Source organism: Lucilia sericata, unplaced genomic scaffold (genome assembly GCF_015586225.1).
Source record: "Lucilia sericata isolate MDLA Ls3-8-SP2 unplaced genomic scaffold, ASM1558622v1 Contig000193F_arrow, whole genome shotgun sequence".
Taxonomy (NCBI): domain Eukaryota; kingdom Metazoa; phylum Arthropoda; class Insecta; order Diptera; family Calliphoridae; genus Lucilia; species Lucilia sericata.
In genome coordinates this window covers 53,453-72,395 of record NW_023994221.1, presented here as the reverse complement: position 1 = coordinate 72,395, position 18,943 = coordinate 53,453, and the positions used below count along the sequence as shown (strand labels likewise).

At 25.6% G+C, this 18,943-nt stretch overlaps 1 protein-coding gene across 3 annotated transcripts in view; it reads left to right on the top strand.

The window, feature by feature from the left end:
• LOC119601847 (voltage-dependent calcium channel type A subunit alpha-1) overlaps positions 1 to 18,943 on the top strand; it is a 139,591-nt gene that overhangs the window by 75,582 nt on the left and 45,066 nt on the right. For all 3 annotated transcript variants that reach the window (XM_037953039.1, XM_037953037.1, XM_037953038.1), the window contains 6 exons: positions 469 to 633; positions 2,560 to 2,670; positions 4,779 to 4,862; positions 6,352 to 6,357; positions 10,287 to 10,394; positions 17,321 to 17,323. In XM_037953039.1, the coding sequence (XP_037808967.1) occupies positions 469 to 633; positions 2,560 to 2,670; positions 4,779 to 4,862; positions 6,352 to 6,357; positions 10,287 to 10,394; positions 17,321 to 17,323 (477 nt within the window). The remainder of the gene's footprint in view (positions 1 to 468; positions 634 to 2,559; positions 2,671 to 4,778; positions 4,863 to 6,351; positions 6,358 to 10,286; positions 10,395 to 17,320; positions 17,324 to 18,943) is intronic.

Genomic DNA, 18,943 nt, shown 5'->3' with positions numbered 1-18,943 from the left:
TGGTCATGTTATTACTGCCCACATTTTTTGAAGGGTTATCTTAGTGATGTCAAATCTTAACAAAGTAACCCTTACTAATACACTTTCGAAAAGTACTTTCAGAACTGTGTGAAAATCCTTCCTTAAACATTTAGGGTTTGAAATAAATCCCTGAACCACATCTAATTTACTTTAAAACACATTATAATTAGAAAATATAAAAATATTATATAGATTATATATAATTATAAAAAATTATACTAAATATCTAACAACTAACTCTGCTTTAGATGTCATTTATATACTTACATATATACCAAAAAAATATTATTTCCATAAAATCAGCTAACAAAAAAATAAAAAAAAAAAATAGTATATGTAAACTATATGTGTAACTAACCTAAAATAAAAAATAACAAGCACTTATTTTATTTTAATTACAAAAACAAATTTAATTAATATTTAAAAATATAAATATATATTTTACAGAAATCATGTATAGACTTTACAATAGGAGCACGACCATTAGAACGTTACATGCCCAAAAATCGTAATACATTTAAATATAAAGTATGGCGTATTGTCGTATCGACACCATTCGAATATTTTATAATGATGCTAATTGTGTTCAATACCTTATTATTAATGATGAAGGTAAGTATTTTTATGAAAAAATATATAATTTTAATTTTTATTATATACAGAGTTATATAAAAATGGATTTTAAAAATGCATTTTATTTAGTTTAATTTAAATTATTACATTTTTGTTTTTCCAAATTTCCCGAAAAAACTATTTCAATACTCAAAAAAGCACTATTATTATTGGTTTAGACTGTTTATATTTTGCTAAACAAAATTCTATACAAAAATCTGTGCTTTATGTTTATTTTAACGGCCTTTTAAAGTAATTATAACTCATAATTAAATTTCATATTTCTTCTTAATTTAGCATGTTGTGTATTTTTTTGTGTAAAATCTATTAATTTGAAAAATTATTTCATATTTTAAGAAATTTAAGAAAGTTTGATGGATATAAATTAAAATAAAATTTATCTCCAAACTTCTTAAAATGTTTTTAAACTATTAAGGGTATAATAACTATAGGAATATAGTACCGCCTTTAGTAATCTTATTTAATAGGGCTCATCAACTATGATATTTATCCCAAATAGACCGAACTTCTATCAAAAAGTACTAAGTTACTTTTCGTTTTTTATCTCATGAAAATATTTCTGGAGTAAACAAATCTATGGACGAGTCTACTAACCAGTCTATAGTACATGCTTAAGTCTATGAACTAGACTTTGAAATAGTCCATGGGCTAGTCCAGATTTACATAAGTATGTATATCTATGGACTAGTCTTATAAAATTTATTGACTAGTCGATTGACTGTTTTTTGACAAGTTTGTTGACTACTCTATAGTCTAGTCGATTGTCTATTCGATGGATTACTTAGTCGACTAACTATTTTATGGGCTATTTTAGTCTAAGCACTTATCTATTGAATAGTTTGTTCACTATTATTTGGACTATTCTATGAACTAGTCTACTGACTATTTTAGGGACTAGTCATTTCACTTGCCTATTGACAAGGTTATTGGCAACTAGTCTGTTGGTTTGTCAATTGACTATTCGATTTACTATTCCATAAACTAGCCGACTGACTATTTTATGGACTAATCTTTGCACTTGCCTAGTCTCTTCAATTATCTGTTAATGAGATTATTTTATTCTCCATTGACTAGTCGATTGACTATTTTTTTAAATATTCTATTGCATAAACTAGTCTATGGACTACTTATAAACTATTCTATGGACTAGTCTCTGCTCTTACTTATTGACCTTTCCATGGACTAATCTATATACTAGTCGATTGACTAGTGTATGAAATTTTCGACTGACTATTCTATGGAATGGTCCGTGCACTTGCCTATTGGTAATTTTGATACCTACACAGAGGGAAAAAGAAATATACACGCCTAGTACCAAATTTTTCAATAACATCCGTTGTCAAAGTATATACATATACAACGTGATGACAAAATGTACAATATGTAGTATTTAATGTTCCATGTCTCTTTCAAATCAGTAAGAGCCGTCACAGAATATAAAAGGAATCTGACATTATCATATTCTCCAATGAAAAATCACTAAAAGCTAATTTCATATTCCTCGATATACAAAAAGTATTTTAAATTATTAAAAGCGGCAAGAGTATTGATCAAAAGAAAGATCCATTTTCGATTTGTTTACTCAAAATAAAAGGTATAATTTTGATATTATATATCTTAATATTAATTCTGGTTTTAATAAAATTTCCTAAAATTAAACCCCCTTCGATAGTTTTCCTTTTTTTTCCCAACTCTTTAAAAAATTATGTCCTTTTCCTTTAAACAATCATTATTATTTTTAAAGCTCAATCAATGTAAAAACTTTGTCTACTAAACAAACTGCTGCTACAGTTTAGTATTTAAATGTCTAGTATATAAAATCTTTTTTGAAATAAAAGATTTTAATTTTTAAAAAATAAAATATTTTTAATAAAAAAAAAACACTCCCTCCCCCTCAAAAATTAGTACCATAATCAAGGTGAAATGTATGAGAAATCGCTGAAGTATATCAACATGGGATTCACAGGAATGTTCAGTGTTGAAACTGTACTGAAAATAATTGGATTTGGTGTAAAGGTAAGTGTTATTAATTATAAATATTTGTAAAAAGTAGATTATTTAAAATTAAAAAAGTAAACGTTGAAATTTGCAATGTTTTTTTTTTTGTCTCGAAATGTGGAATGTTTTTTTTTGGGGCTTAAAAAGTGAATAAGTAAGTGAATATGGTAAATTGTGTAAAGCTTTATTAAGCATGAGTTTTAAGAACAGCTTTTGTAAGTTTTAATACAAGTCACAGATTTTTTTTTAATTATTAATATTGCATTGGAGCATGATATTTTTCTAAGTATATTTGAGCACCAATTATCTGCAAAGGAATCAAATAGGTTTCAGCATTAAAATAAAGCTGCTTTTATAGTAAGATACTAACTATTGTAAGATAATCGTACAAAAGTTTAAAAATATTAGATCAAAAATGCTAAACTAACAATAGTGGGCGTGGCACCTCAACCAAAGATTTCACAAGAACAAATAACCATCCAAGCAATGGTGGGCGTGGTACCTGCCATACAAAAAAATATGAAAAATCGTATGTCAGGCGTCTTTAACAGCTAGAGTTTTTATATAAATATCCCGAAAATCAAATTACAGGCGGACATTTTCTTTAAAAATATTTTTCAAATTGTTCAATTTAGCCCATTTGAATATAAAATATTTGTGATCATAAGATGACGGACGGAGAAGGTATAACTTAAGACCATTTCGGGTACCCTGTTCTAAAGTGAAGCGTATCCCGGATCGAAACAAATAGTAGATAGACGGACAAGCGGCTGTACTATAAACTTCCCTGCTATTTTTCTTAAAATATGTAGTTTTTACGATGTGCGTTTTTCTGCACAAGAATGATGTCTATTTTAATCGGTCCATTATTTCACCTAGCCCCTGACCTTCGGATTTGGGGTTTTAAAGTCAGAACTACGTCAAATATACTACTATCTCTACAAAAATTAACACAATTAAGTTTTATATATGCAAAATGACCATGCCGATTTTTATAATGATCGGCCTTCGTTTGACCCTAGTCCCTATACAAACCGCCCTTTGGAAAATATCTTAAACGTCCAAAAATTGACATTAGTATCGCTATGAAATTCAACATAACTAACATTTATATAAAAATACATCCTTCCTCCCAATTTTTTGAGGATCGGCCCAAATTTGACCCTAACTCCTATATTTTACTTTACTACTTGTTTAATTGCTGGTTCTTCGAGCAAAATCGTCTTTCAACTCATCTCGTGAATCTTGTTTCTCACTAATGTTTTGAAATTGCTACGTGAATAGATTCCTATGACTTTGCATGCTCTGGAGGAGTTTGACAACAATATTCCGATTCTTGGACTTCAATTTTTTTTTGACCGGCCTGTGAGATTTTCTGAACCGCAAAATTTGCCTCTGGGACATTGAAACCGATGCTGTGCTTCAGTCGCACTCATATGCAAAAAAACACTATAATGTTTAATAGCTAAGAGAGAATAAATGACAGATATGTACTCTTCAAAATGACATATGTATAAATTAAGACAAAAATCGGGTTCTGAGGTCTTTAGAAGTAGATTCTAAGATCAAGGACTATTAGTTCTCGAATGTTTTAAGAGATTTGGAATGTTCGCTTTAATTCTGCACTTTCGGCCGATATGTAATTATCTGAATACACTTCAATTAAACACTGTACATTAACACAAAAACTTTTTTAGAAAAATTTCAGTTTTTTATTTAAATCCTTATTTTATTTAAGATTCAATGCATTAATGAAATCCAAAAGGCATAAACATTTTAGACATTTTAATAATTCAACAAATTATTACAAAACTGGCATATACTTTTTCCTCTTTCTCTCTCTCTTTCTATCTCATTTAACTTTTTCCTCACTTTGTCTGTCAAATTCATTAACTAAAATTAAAAGTTCCACGATGCACCCAGCGTACACAGCGAGACCTTAGCGAATATGAATCAAATATTTACCTTGTTCTTTTTAACGGAAACAATTTTAAAAGTTATAGCATTTGGCATAACGGTAGGTTAGAAAAGGAGCAAACAGAAAAAAAAACATTGCAAATTTCAGTTTTTGAATTGAAAGAATTGTTTTCTATGAAATTAATCATTTGTGGTAAATTTATTTCTAGAATTTCTTTAAAGATCCCTGGAATATCTTTGATTTAATCACAGTCTTGGGCAGTATAGTGGATGCCTTATGGATGGAATTTGGGGTAATTATTGAAAATTTTTTATCTTTTTTAAACCTATTTCATAAGTATTTTATTTAACTATTTAATTGTATACAAAAAATAAACGAGATTGTGTAAACTTAAGGAGGACAAAAAAGAAAGAAAAAAGATATTTTAATAAAATAACTTTAACATTTATATTAACTTTTAAAAGAGTTTTGTTTTAAGCAAAACTATCTTTTTTTGTCATGTTTATTGAGAGAAAAAAAATATTTTAATTTTTTTCGTTGGAATGTATGTGTTATGTATTTAATTATTTATTAACTTTATTTAATTTTGTTTAAAAAAAAAACTTAGGGTTTTTAAACTTTTAAGAAACTAAAGTTTAATTTACAGTTTATGGCAAAATGAAAAATATTTAAATAACAGACAAGAAAAATATCACTAATTTAACTTAAAGCTTTAGTAAAACTTTAAGAACTTGAATAGGTGACAGTTTAATAAATATATATATAAATATTACTAAAAAAAACATAAATATTTACACAGCAAATATTCAAAATATATACATAAATATTTTTTAAAATTATTATAATAATAATATTATTATTAACGTTACTATTTATTATGAATATGATATGATTATGTTTATTGATATTATTACTTTATTATAAAAATATATATATAAAATACTATTTATTATAAAAATATTATATACTCATTTTAATCATAAGTCATTGAATATTATTAATCTCATATATTTCTTTTTTTTAATTTCCTTTTTTTTCATAATTTGTTTATGTGTACCACAAAAAAAATCAAATCAATACAAAATCAATTCAAAAAAAACTGTTAACCAATTACGAAAATGGGGTCTGAAAAAACAAAATTTTACTAAAAAAAAAACTATAAACAAATATCAAAAATATGATCAAAAACAACACCCAACAAATTTGAAAACACTGGCAACAACCACCAACACCAAAACAACAACAAATCCCTACAAAACACCTTAAATCTATATGCAACTCATATATGATAAAAAAAAAACAATATATAAAAATAAACTATATACAACTCTCTATATCTACATACTCTATAAATATATTATACTATTAAACTATATAAAATTAAACCTAAAACATGCAACAACTCCAACAACAAATCAACCAAACCAAACCAACAACACCTTTTCAAACTAACAATTTAAAACACTAAAACACTCATGAAAATACAAATAAATACAAACAAATTCCATTTATCCAACATCATCAAATCTTTCGTTAAACCAAAAAATAAAAAAAAAACAAATTTTTTGCCAATCTGAAATTTTCTCCAATTTCTTCTTAAAATTCTCTAACAACAACAATAAACAATTATATCATCTCATCAAAATTTTAAATAAAAAAAACAACAATTTTCTTCTACAATTATTGAAATAAAAAAAAATAAAACTCATCATCAACCAATAAATAAAAACACCAACTAAATTTCATCACGTACTCTATTCTCAATTCAACAACAACAACAGCACGATGTAAGTACAAAAACACTTTAAAACACTATCTCAATTTCTATCTATCTCTATCTCTCTCTCGATCGCTCCTATAATACTTAACACTTACATACATAAACATTTAAACAAAAGGAAAAGGTTATTGAGCTTTAAACAAACAATTTAATTAATTTGATAAAAATTTTAATTAAACCACTTTTTAAAATTTAAACTTAAATTAAAAATTACAAAAAAAAAACTTTCAATATCCTTTTCCTTTTTTTCAAAATTTATTGAAAACTATCTATCTCTCTCTCTTTCTATCTAACTCTCATATTAACAATTGAAATCTTTACTAATACCCTTTTTAATTGATACTTATTAATACATGTGAAATAACATTCCCCAACTTTGTATAATTGCATTTTATTGTTGTCTTTATTTATTGGGAAAAAATTAAAAAAATCTATTTATTTAAATGTCTTTTTTTTAAATTATAATTGTTTAGTTTCGGTGTTATTTTTATATTATTCATGTGTTTTATGTTTAGTTCAAAAAACCAAATTCTATGAGAATTTTAGTGTTAACAAAATTTTTTGGTGTAATTTTTGGTAAATTATTTAAATGTTTAGCCAGTAGTATTTTTAAAATAATAATAATAAATAGAATATAATAAAATAAAAAACAATTTTACTATGAGCTGTTAAATATTCAGTATCAGTAGGGGCTACTGATGCTGTTTTCTTAGGTTTTTTAGTGTCCTTTTCGAGACTTGTTGTATTGATGAGCCATGGAGTTCTGGTCGATACCTATTACAAATAAAGTTCCCTCCCATTCTTCTTTCCTGTAAAAGACATCCCTCCACGACCAGCTCAGCATTTTGACCACCAAGAATTTCCAGTATACGTTCATTAGCCAGTTTATTGCCTCATCCTTTTAAGTCTAGACTTTAAGAGCACTGGAAGCTCGTTCTTCTTTGCCAGTCCCAGCTTACCACTCTCCCAGGGAAGAGGGATACTTTTCACCAAATGCTAAAACATTGGTGAGTTGTAGCATCAATATCACCCCCATGGTAAAACTAGCTTACGCTCTCTCTGGGTTGTTTGCCCTATGAAGCGATTGCGTACTCCGTATTGCGTATTGTTGACCAGGTCTTCTATTTTACTTTGTTCCGGATTACCGGCATCGTAAACTGGTGTCTTCTTCTGGCAAATTTGGCGTAAAATGGCGGCTCTTTTCCTTTTCCACCGCCTAGCTTCTCCTTCCTAGCTTTTTCGGCTTCTTTTGAGATACACTACCTTGGCGTTGTATATTGGATGACGGGGAGCTCTTTTTCTTCTTATGTTTATTCTCAGTTGTAAACTCCTTGAGAAACCTGATCCTCTTTGCCTCAGATCATGTGAGAGAGACTGATTTTTCCTTGGGAGTGTCGTGGGATTTCCTGAGCAATCTTTTTCAACTTCCTTCTCTGTGCTCCAGAAAGTCTTTTCTATGTAACTGGTAGTGTAGCTATGCTATCACTCACCTCTCACACCATTTTCTCTACTTCATTCCTGGAGTAATGCCTCCAATTCTTGACTTTATACTTTTTTGGCTGAGTTGAACTATCTTTGTTTTCTATGTCACTACTTCCGAATTGCACAAACCATCTCTTGCTGAACACTGTGAAAACAACAAAAACACGCAGCTTCACTGTTATATGTTGTTATATATTGTTTTTAATACCCAAAAAGTTAACGGCTGAAAACGGTATTATTCGTCTGTGCTGATGTTTCTCACACCCAAAAGTATACCAATCGGCTCAGAACCACTTTCTGTTTTCCGTCTGTCCGTCCGTCCGTCTGTCTGTCTGTCTGTCTGTCTGTCTGTCTGTCTGTCTGTCTGTCTGTCTGTCTGTCTGTCCGTCTGTCTGTCTGTCCGTCTGTCTGTCTGTCTGTCTGTCGGTCTGTTTGTCTTTCCGTCCGTCTGTGTGTCCATATAAACCTTGTGAGCACTCTACACTCTACAAAAATTTAGATGTATGTAAGCCTTAATGATATTGCTGATTTTCATAATGATCGGGCCTCATTTGACATTATCCCCCCTACTAAGTCCCCTTCAGATGGTCAAAATTCACTTATAAACACTAATATCACTATGATGATATTCTGCATAAATAATTGATGTAGGTGTAAATCCCTCTACCAAAATTTTTATAACTCCTCGTTTATAAAATCCCTTTTTTTGTCAACAAACTATTAAAATATTTCTGAATTAAGGTAAACATGAAATTAAATACTTTATTATTAAAAAAAACAATAAAAATTTGTAACATAATCACTCGTGTAGAGTATCATATGGTCGGCCATGCCCGACTATAAATTCTTACTTGATTTATTATACATAAGATATGTCATAGATACTTTGGCTGTCATAGTTTGATGAATAGAATGTGAAGCTGATTAGTGCTCTAGCAGATTATAAAGGGGTCTTAGCATAACTTACTAAGAAGGCTTTAAATGTATAATTATAAAACAACGTTTGTCTAAAGTAGTTCTTCATATTTCCAAATGAATATTAATATTTTAGTTCATAAACTAGAATAAATGTTTATAGTAATATAAATTACATCAAAAACTTTTTACAACTTTAAGAAAAATTCTCATAGAGTTTTGTTGTAATAATCCTTAACTATTATATGTTTTTAAATCTTTATGTTTAACATTAAATCCTCATTATTTCAAGAAAAAATTACATCAAGAAACACTAACATTTAACAAAATCAAATCGAAAACATAACTTATAATTATCAATATAAACTAAACAAAATTTTAACATAACGCTTTTAGAATGTCTCTAAATGTTGAGTTTCTTAAAAAAAAAATTATTTATTGTAAACAAATTTCTTAACATGGAATGCTATTTTATCAATCAAACAAAAAATAAAAAAAAAACATATTCTAACATTTATTTTTAAGCATTATTTTTCTCTTATTAAGTAGTAACAAAATTGGCATAAACTACAAAAAATATGTAAACCCATCTAAAGAAGATTTTAATTTTGGAAAAGTTTCCAATTACTTTTTATTTTAAGTTTTTGGCTTTTTTATATATTATTTTTTTAATTTCTTATCACTAACAAAACACTTTTTTTGATTAAAGAAACACTTTTCACCCACTTTCCTAATTTTAAATTTTTTTCTCCTGTTTTAACACTCAACCCTTAACAAGTCCTTTTTATAACTATTTAATTTAAAAAATATAATTTTTAACACCTTACTTACTTATTACGTTTTTTTACAATTTATTCATTAAAACCAAACACTGAAATAATTTTTAAATAAAAATCAAAACAATTCCCAACCACAACACACCAACAAATACTAAATGTTTCTCAACTGCAACTATGACAACAAAAAAAAAAAACCTAAAAAAAATATATATTAAATTATTATTTAAAATCCTGTGATCTCTATGCGACTACTCCCATATACTTCTAACAAAATGCGAATGCAAATTTAAATTCAAAACAAATTGAAAACAATCAATACACACAAAAAACCAAACAACACCTTAAAAACAAAAATTTTAACAATTGAATTGAAACACTGGCAAAAAATCGCTACAAATGGCTAAAAATTGAAACTGAAATAAACACTCATTATAACCAAAAACAAAAAAAAAAACCTATACAAACTACTAATCATCATCTTAAATACTCAAACATCAAACAAATTCAACTATAAATCTATTGAATGGCAATTAACTCTAACTACTATCTACTACTTCAACCTTAAATAAAATATCAAAATAAACAACATGCTTGAACTCTTGAATGTACACCCCACCATCAAAAACTACCACCACCAAACTAAAAATACTACTACTACTACTATCAAACAACCAACCAACCACTACCAAAACATTTTAAATCCTTTTTCAAAACTTAACAATATATATATATTGAAATATTAAACTAAAACAACCACCAGCAAACTCCACCAGTTATACAATACCATTACACCTACAACCACTATATCAGTTCAAATAACACCGCCAGGCAATTTACAGTCCATATTAATCATCAGCAAACTTTAACTGTAAGTAAGAATTTACCAAATCAATTTAATTGAATAAATTTACAAAATAATAATTGCTAAATATTTATCAAAAAAAAAAAAAAAAAAAAATCTATATTGAAAATAATTTACAAATTTTTTTGTATAATTTTGTGATTTGCTGTCACAAGATTTAAGTACTTGTACTATTGAAACCTTTTACCAAAAAAATAAATTAAATAATTTAAAGTTTTTTCTAATTAGTTGCATTTGATGAAAAAAAAAGAATTGTAAACTCTATTAAGTTGGCTTAAATATTTGTATAAAACTTATTAATTCTTAATTTGCGTTTTTGAAAACCAACTTAAATTGCATTTTAGTTTGGCTTCTTTTTTCTACTTTCACATAATTAAACACTTTATTAATTTGGTACCAAAAAAGCACTGTTTGAAATGACTTTGGTTACTGATATTTCGATTATTAGCTTTGTGATTGTTCAGGATTTATTTTAAAAATTTTTATCAACAATTTTAACATTTCGTAAAAATATACTCTATTTCTTGAAAAGTGTTTTAATTAAAGTTTCTTATCTCGAAAAGCTTTTCAAAAAATATTTAATAATTTTCTTAATAAAGAGTTCTAAATAAAAGCTTTCGTTGTTTTTATAAAATGCTTTTTTAAGAATTTATAAAATAACAAAGCTTTCTAAAAAAATTGTTAAAAAAGCTTTTTTGAAAAAAGCTCTTAAGAAAGCTTTTTAAAGCATACTTTTTTTAATAGAATAAAAAAATAATTTCATTAAAAAATCTGTTTGATTTGTTTAAGGATGGTTTTTGTCTCATATAAAAAAGCTTTTCATGAAAGATTTTTTACTGAAGCGGTTTTGAGTAAAAACATGGGTTATACAAAGCTTTATATAAGATTTGTTGTATACAAATCATTTAATAGAAAACTTTTTATAAACGATTTTATATAAAAAACTTTTTAGTAACGTCTTTTTTATTAAATGTTTTCTTAAAATTTTTTGTGAAAGCTTTTTTATTAGAAAATTTTATACGAAAACTTTTTAAAAAAAGCTTTCTTAATTTCTTAACTTTTCTAATTTTGTAAAAATTTCTTTAAGAAGAAAGCTTTTCATACAATTTTTTCCTGAAAGCTTTTTATAAAATCTTCTAATGAAAGCTTTTGATAAAAGTTTTTAAGAAGTTTATTTATAAAAATATGATTATTTATAAAAATATTAAAAGCTTTTGCAAAAGCTTCTACGTAAAAGGATTTTTAGGTACCTAATCATCAAAATTAGTTTTCTGTGACTGTTTTTATGACAAAAACGGATTAATCAGTTGCGCGTTTACTTAAAAAGAAAACTTTATGAAAAATATCTGCTAAAGGAACTTTTTATAAAAACGTTTTCTAAATAAACCTTTTATGAAAAAGCTTTTATAAAAAACTTTTTATGAAATCTTTTAATGAAAGCTTTTGATGAAAATTTTTTAAGAAACATTTTTATAAAAATATGTAACTGTTTATAAAAGTTTAAGATTTTGTTTTAAAATCTTTTACAAAAGCTTCTACGTAATAAGATTGTTAAGTACCTTATCACCAAGATTAGTTTTTTGCGACAATTGCGCGTTTAAAAAAGGCTCAGTAACGTTTTGTTTATTTATGAAAGCTTTTTTATTAGAACATTTTATACGAAAGCTTTTTGTAAAAAGCTTTCATAAAAATTATTTTATAAAAAGTTCTTTAAGAAGAAGCTTTGTTCATAAAAATAATTTTAGAAAAAGTTCTTTAAGAAGAAAGCATGTTATACAACTTTTTCGTGAATGCTTTTTATAAAATCTTCTAATGAAAACTTTTGATGAAAAGTTTTTAAGAAACTTTTTTATAAAAATATGTAACTGTTTATAAAAGTTTAATATTTTGCATTAAAAGCTTTTACAAAAGTTTCTACGTAATAAGATTGTTGGGTACCTTATCAGAAAAATTAGTTTTCTGTGACATTTTTTAATGACAAAAAATGGATTAATCAGTTGCGCGTTTTCTTAAAAAGAAAACTTTTTATGAAAAATATCTGCTAAAGGAACTTTTTATAAAAACGTTTAAAAAAAAAAAACTTTTATGAAAAAGCTTTTTATAAAATCTTCTAATGAAAGCTTTTGATGAAAAGTTTTTCAGAATTTTTTTTTTTAAATATGTTTTTTTTTTTAAATATATATGTAATAAGGTTTAATATTTTGTATTAAAAGCTTTTACAAAAGCTTCTACGTAATAAGATTGTTAGATACCTAATCACCAAAATTATTTTTTTTTGCAATTTTTTTATGACAGAAAACAGATTAATCAGTTGCGCTTTTTAAAAAGGCTCGAAAATGATCCATAGTAATGTGTATAATATAGCAAAAGCAAAAATTAATCGAAAGAAGAGTCGCTGATAGAGTAGTATTCTCTTGCGACAAAAGTATAATTTATGATCGGAATATGACAGAACACATAACTAACTCCTCATATTAAAAGATTTCATACATAAATGACACGAATGTATAAAAAATTTCAAAAAACATACTACTTTCGTTACTGATTGTATAACGTAAGTCGTATACTTAATATTTAATTTTACACAATAATATCACTCATACTCAACAATTATTTTCAAGCTCCCTAAAGTATGCTACAGAAAATTATATAATTAAAATTACTTAATGGCAATACTTAACGTATAATCAATATATATTAAAATAATAATTATAAATTACTCATACGCCACTGTTATATCGTAAAAATTTATATCAAAGGAAATTATGAGAAAAAAATCGAATGTGATAGTAGAAGATCCCTAACAGTTTTAATTATATATTTTTTTAATAATCCTGAAGTAATCTAAAGGTTAATTTTCTATTTTTACAAATAACAAAACAACCAAATTTATTTCAAAAAGTGCTTTCAAAAAATTCTTATTTTTTTTTTTTTAAAATATCACCATTTAATAATATTTTTAAGCATTATGATAAAAACAACAATATTTTTTACTTAAACATCACCACCAATTTTATGAATGTATGAATTGAACACTTGTTATCTGCAGCAAAACACATAAATTCTAAAAAAAGCACCATAGTAGTTATTCATATTGAGTATTAAAATAAGGCATGTTTTATTTATTCATTCAATTCCCTTTTTTTTTAAATTATTCATTTTTATACATTTTTATAAATATTCTTTTCAAACTACACACTTTTTTTAAAGAAAATATCTTACTAATCTCCCTCCTTAAGCTCCTTTCTAACTTTTAACACTGCTACTAAAAATAAAAACACTTGTTATTAATTATTGAAACTTATTTAAGAGTATTAATTTTTAAAAGTATTTTCTTATAATTTCTCTTTAATAATTTTCTATTATTTATTGTAATATAATACATAAAGTAAATTAAATAATGATAACTTAATAAAAGTGAAGAATATAAAATAATTTAAATAAAACTTTGATGGGTTAACATGTAACAATTAATAATCATGGTATTATAGCGCATTTAAAACATAAATAATTTTATCATGTATTTAATGTATGTATGTTTGTAGTTATTCTATCCATTAGGGGGTATCACTTTAAAAAAAAAAACATATTATTTTCTGAGTGTATTTAATTTAATTTTTTGTATAAAATATCTTAACTAGAATCTTTTATATCAATGACAACTTGATACCTGAAAGAAGCTTTAACAAATAAGTTTTTTAAAGCATTTTATGAAAAAAGTTTTTCTTGAAGCTTTTTATTACTTAAAAAGAAAACTTTTTATTAAAAACATCTGCTAAAAGTTTCATTTTTATGAAAACGTTTTTCTAAAAAAAACTTTTTATGAAAAAGCTTTTATAAAAAACATTTTATGAAACTGTGTATAAAAGAGCCCTTAAAAACGTTTTATGATAAAGCTTTTGCAAAAAAAATAACAAAAAGCTTTTATACCCATTTTATTAAAAGTAATTTTTCAAAGAGAAAAGTCATAACATAAAATTTTTTTGTGGAAAAATATTATATAAAGCTTTTTTGTATAACTAAAATGTCTTTTTCATGTTAAGCTTTTAATAAAAAATTTCTTTTCTTTAAAATCTTTTATGAAAAAAGAGTTTATATAACAATGTTTGTTCTAACATGCATTCACATAAACTTTTATAATAAAAAAGCTTTTCATTAAAAAACACCTTTTATATAAAGCTTTAAATTAATAAAACTTTCAAGTAATTATTTATATGTGAAAATTGATTGATATTAATATTCATAAAAAAAACTTTCATTTGAAGGTTTTTGTAAAAAAAAAGTTTTACATAAAGCTTTTCAGGAAAATGTCTTATATAATAACTTTCTAAATTTTTCAAAAAAAGCTATTTATAAAAAATACTTAAAAACAGCTTTAACATAAAATTTGTTTAAGATTCTTCAGTTAAACTTTTAAAATTTGTTTGAAAAAAGCTTTCTTTTAAAATTTTCTGCATTAAAGCTTTTAATAAAAAATATTTTTTTTGGGAAAAGCTTTCGTATAAAGTTTTATGAAATAACGCCTATATGTTTATGAAAGCTTTTTTTATTTTATACGAAACCTTTTTATAAAATGCTTTCATAAAAAGTTCTTTAAGAAGAAGGCTCTTTATACAACTTTTTCGTGAAAGCTTTTTATAAAATTTTCTAATGAAAGCTTTTGATGAAAAATTTGAAAGAATCCTTTTTATAAAAATATGCTTCTGTTTATAAAATTTAAATTTTAATTAATCAGTTGTTGATTAATCAGTTGCGCGTCTAAAAAAGTGTATTTTTTTTTTTATTTGTGAAAGCCTTTTTATTAGTAAATTTTATAATAAAGCTTTTTTATTAGCAAATTTTATAAGAATGATTTTAGAAAAAGTTATTTAAGAAGATGCTTTTTCATAAAAATTATTTTACAAAAAGTTTTTTAAGAAGAAAGCTTTTTAAACAACTTTTTCGTGAAAGCTTTTTATAAAATTTTCTAAAAAAGCTTTTGATAAAAGTTTTTTAAACGCATTTTTATAAAAATATGTATCTGTTTAAAAAAGTTTAATATTTTACATTAAAAGCTTTTATAAAAGCTTCTACGTAATAGGATTGTTAGGTACCTAATAATTAAAATTAGTTCTTGTTTGCGAAGAAATTTTCATTTAAATTTTTTTGTATTAAAGCTTTTAATGAAATATATTTTTTGGAAAACTCCTATATATTTTATATAAAAACTTTCATAAATATTTGTTAAAAAAGCTCATATAAATTTGTTGATGAAAAAATCATTGATATAAATGTGTTTATGAGAAAATTTTGACATAATTTTCTTTATAAAGAAGATTTCCTTTTATATGAAGATTTTTAAAAAAGCTTTTAGTTTCTCAATTTTAATTCATAAACAAAATACACTCAGAAAAATTATGTTAAAAATATAACGTAGGTAATCGTGTCATAATCTCAACTTAATCATCTTAAATAAGTGTTTTATAAAATATACAAATTGGGATTAGTTTTAAATTATCAAACATTAAAAATTAATAACATTATCAAAGCATTCACTATAGTAATTCTTAACTCTATATGTATTTTTTTAGTATTTGTATTTAAAAATAAATTAAAAAAGAAACTGCTTACCAAACTCTAGCACACAACTCTATACTATTTTCCAAAAAAATATAAAACTAAACCAAAAAAACAAAGTTGTACCATACCCCTAGCTTTATTACCAATAAATACCCAAAGACAAAAAAAGTAAAAATCAGTTAAACCAAATTTAAAACTGTAACATATAAAACTATCAAATTACTTAGTAAAAACAAATTATATGGTAATATTTATTTAGTCAATATCCATTAATCGATTAAATAAACAACTAAAATAAAGCATAATTAAATAATAATAATGTTGTATTGGTTACAAAATGTTGCTGCTTGTTCTTGTTATTTACCAGAGACCACACTAAATGTACTATTACTTTTGATGTTCAAAAAAGCTTTTATTACAATTTACCTACAATTGTTGTTGTTATTACAATTATAATTTGCGCAAACCAAACTATAAACTCCAAAAAAAACCCTCCTTTTTGTTGACAAATTTAATTAGCCATTTTAATAAGAACAAATTTTTAAAATAAAAATTTTCTATATTTTTCTTCTTCTTTTTTTCTAAAATTAAAAAAAAAAAAATGAATTTTTGAACAAAACAACTGCAACATCTTGATTAAAAAATCACAAAAATCGTCAAAAAAACAAAAATTTGAATCAAAAACTAAACAATCAACTGTGGGGCTTATGTGCGCGTATGGCAACTTGAATTTTTGTTAATAATTGACAAACCACCAAAAAACAAAAATATATTTTTTTTACAATAACAAACAATTAAAACAAAATGTGAATGATTGTGTTTATCTTTTAAACGTTATACTTTTTTAATTATGAAAAAAAAAAAAACAAAAATAAACAATTTATACTGCATTGTGTTTTTTTTATAACGTCATTATGGGATATATAAAAAATGAAATATAAAAAATATTAAAATGCTTGCAATAATATTTTGAAATTTCTCTAAATAAAACAATTATTATAAACAATAATAATGATATATAAAACACCATTAATTTAACCATAAAAAATATCAATGTACAATATAACAAACACCACCTATCACCACCACCCACTACCGATACCGTTACTCTCTCTCTCTCTTATACTACTACCACCATCACCACCACCAACCAACCAAATCAACTTGTTAAATGCCAATTTATGAAATGGTAAAATTTTTAACATCAATTTGCATTTAATTGTAAAATTATTGAAAAAAAAAAACAAACAATTACAAAACACCAACCACCACAAAAAAAATATTATTGAAAAAAACAAAATCAATACGTAAAATATTAATAAATAAAAAAAAATTCAAACTAAAAATATTACAAAATCTCTTTTAACACACAGGATGTAAGTACTGGTAGTTTAACAAATCTAATTGTTGTATATACTCATACTTACTTACTTGTGGTTTATTTACTATTTCTTAAAATATTTAAAAATATTTATACTTTTTTGCTTAACTACTAACATACATATTCTAATATTTTACTAATTAAAATTATATGCCATCCTGTATAATTACGCTTTAATGTGTTTACTTTTAAAATAGCCTTTAATTTAGTTAATTTTAAATGATTATTTTTTCCGCCATTTTCTCAATATCTGGTTTATTTTGTTATCGTAACGATATATTGCTAGTTTTCTTTAATACAGGCAGAATATCTATCGTTTAAAAGATAACCGGAGGTTGATTTAATAGGCCTTAAACCATTTTAGTTCTTATTAATATTATTTTTTTAGCGAAATTACCTTGGTTTTTGGACAAAAATTTAAACATACAGAATTGTTTTCAATTCAAAACAAGTGAGAGTCTGATATACCCACCATCAAACTGTATTCCGCAAAATGGATTCTCCCCTATAAACATCAGGTTGATAGACAGACAGACAGACAGACAGACAGACAGACAAACAGACAGACAGATAGACACACAGACAGACAGACAGACAGACAGACAGACAGACAGACAGACAGACAGACGGACGGACGGACGGACGGACAGACATGACTAGATCGTCTTAAAATTCAATATGAACCCAGAATATTTATACTTTTGTGGGTCTATGATCAATATTTCAATGTGTAACAAACGGAAAGACAAAATCAATATACCCCCATCTTTTTTGATGGCGGTTATAAAAATATTAAAACATTAAGGCTGGATTTTTCTTTCCTAATCCTAACCTATTAACATACTTTTCAATCACTACTTTATATCGTGCTGATAACATAGAAGTAGTCTAGTCAAGCCAGTCTCAATTTATACTTAAGTTGAAGACAATCACGATAACTGTTCTTTGGCTGTATTAGTATATATAACTTTTCCAACTTCTACTTCTATCATCATTACCGCGTGCTTTCGTTTTATCTCAAAGTGAGGCTAGGTTTTGACTAGTGGATATCGAAATACTCAGTCTTTATACAGGTTGAGAACTCTGGAATCTTTTAGTGGAGTACCATTAAAAATGAACTTTTTTCTAGGTGTTCGAAGTTTCCAGTTGAAGATATAACTCGACTGGAATATTTTCTGCAAAACAACATAGGATACTTTCTTCCTGTCGAAGGAAAAGCGCCTTATTAAATCTAAACAATTTTATATATTCTCTGAAAGCACGGACTTGCCTGGTTTCCGGGTTTTCAGTAAATACTCGGTGTTTAATGACAGTTTAATGACACATTTCCGAAATAGTTTGCTTTAATATTTGCCTGGATCGCGATCTCTTATCTGGAATCAATGTCTCATAATTCCCAACTGAAATCGTATCCTATTGTTGCTGTCTATATAGATCATCCAATATGGTCTTATACTAGCTCTCAATAAAAGCGATCTCAGAGTACTAACGGGATTACTTACTGAATATTGTGGTCTCAGATACCATCAATTCATTCTAGGCAACACTTCAACGAATCTATGCAGATTCTGTGGCCTATAAAAGGAAACCTCAGAACATATCAAATATGTAACTT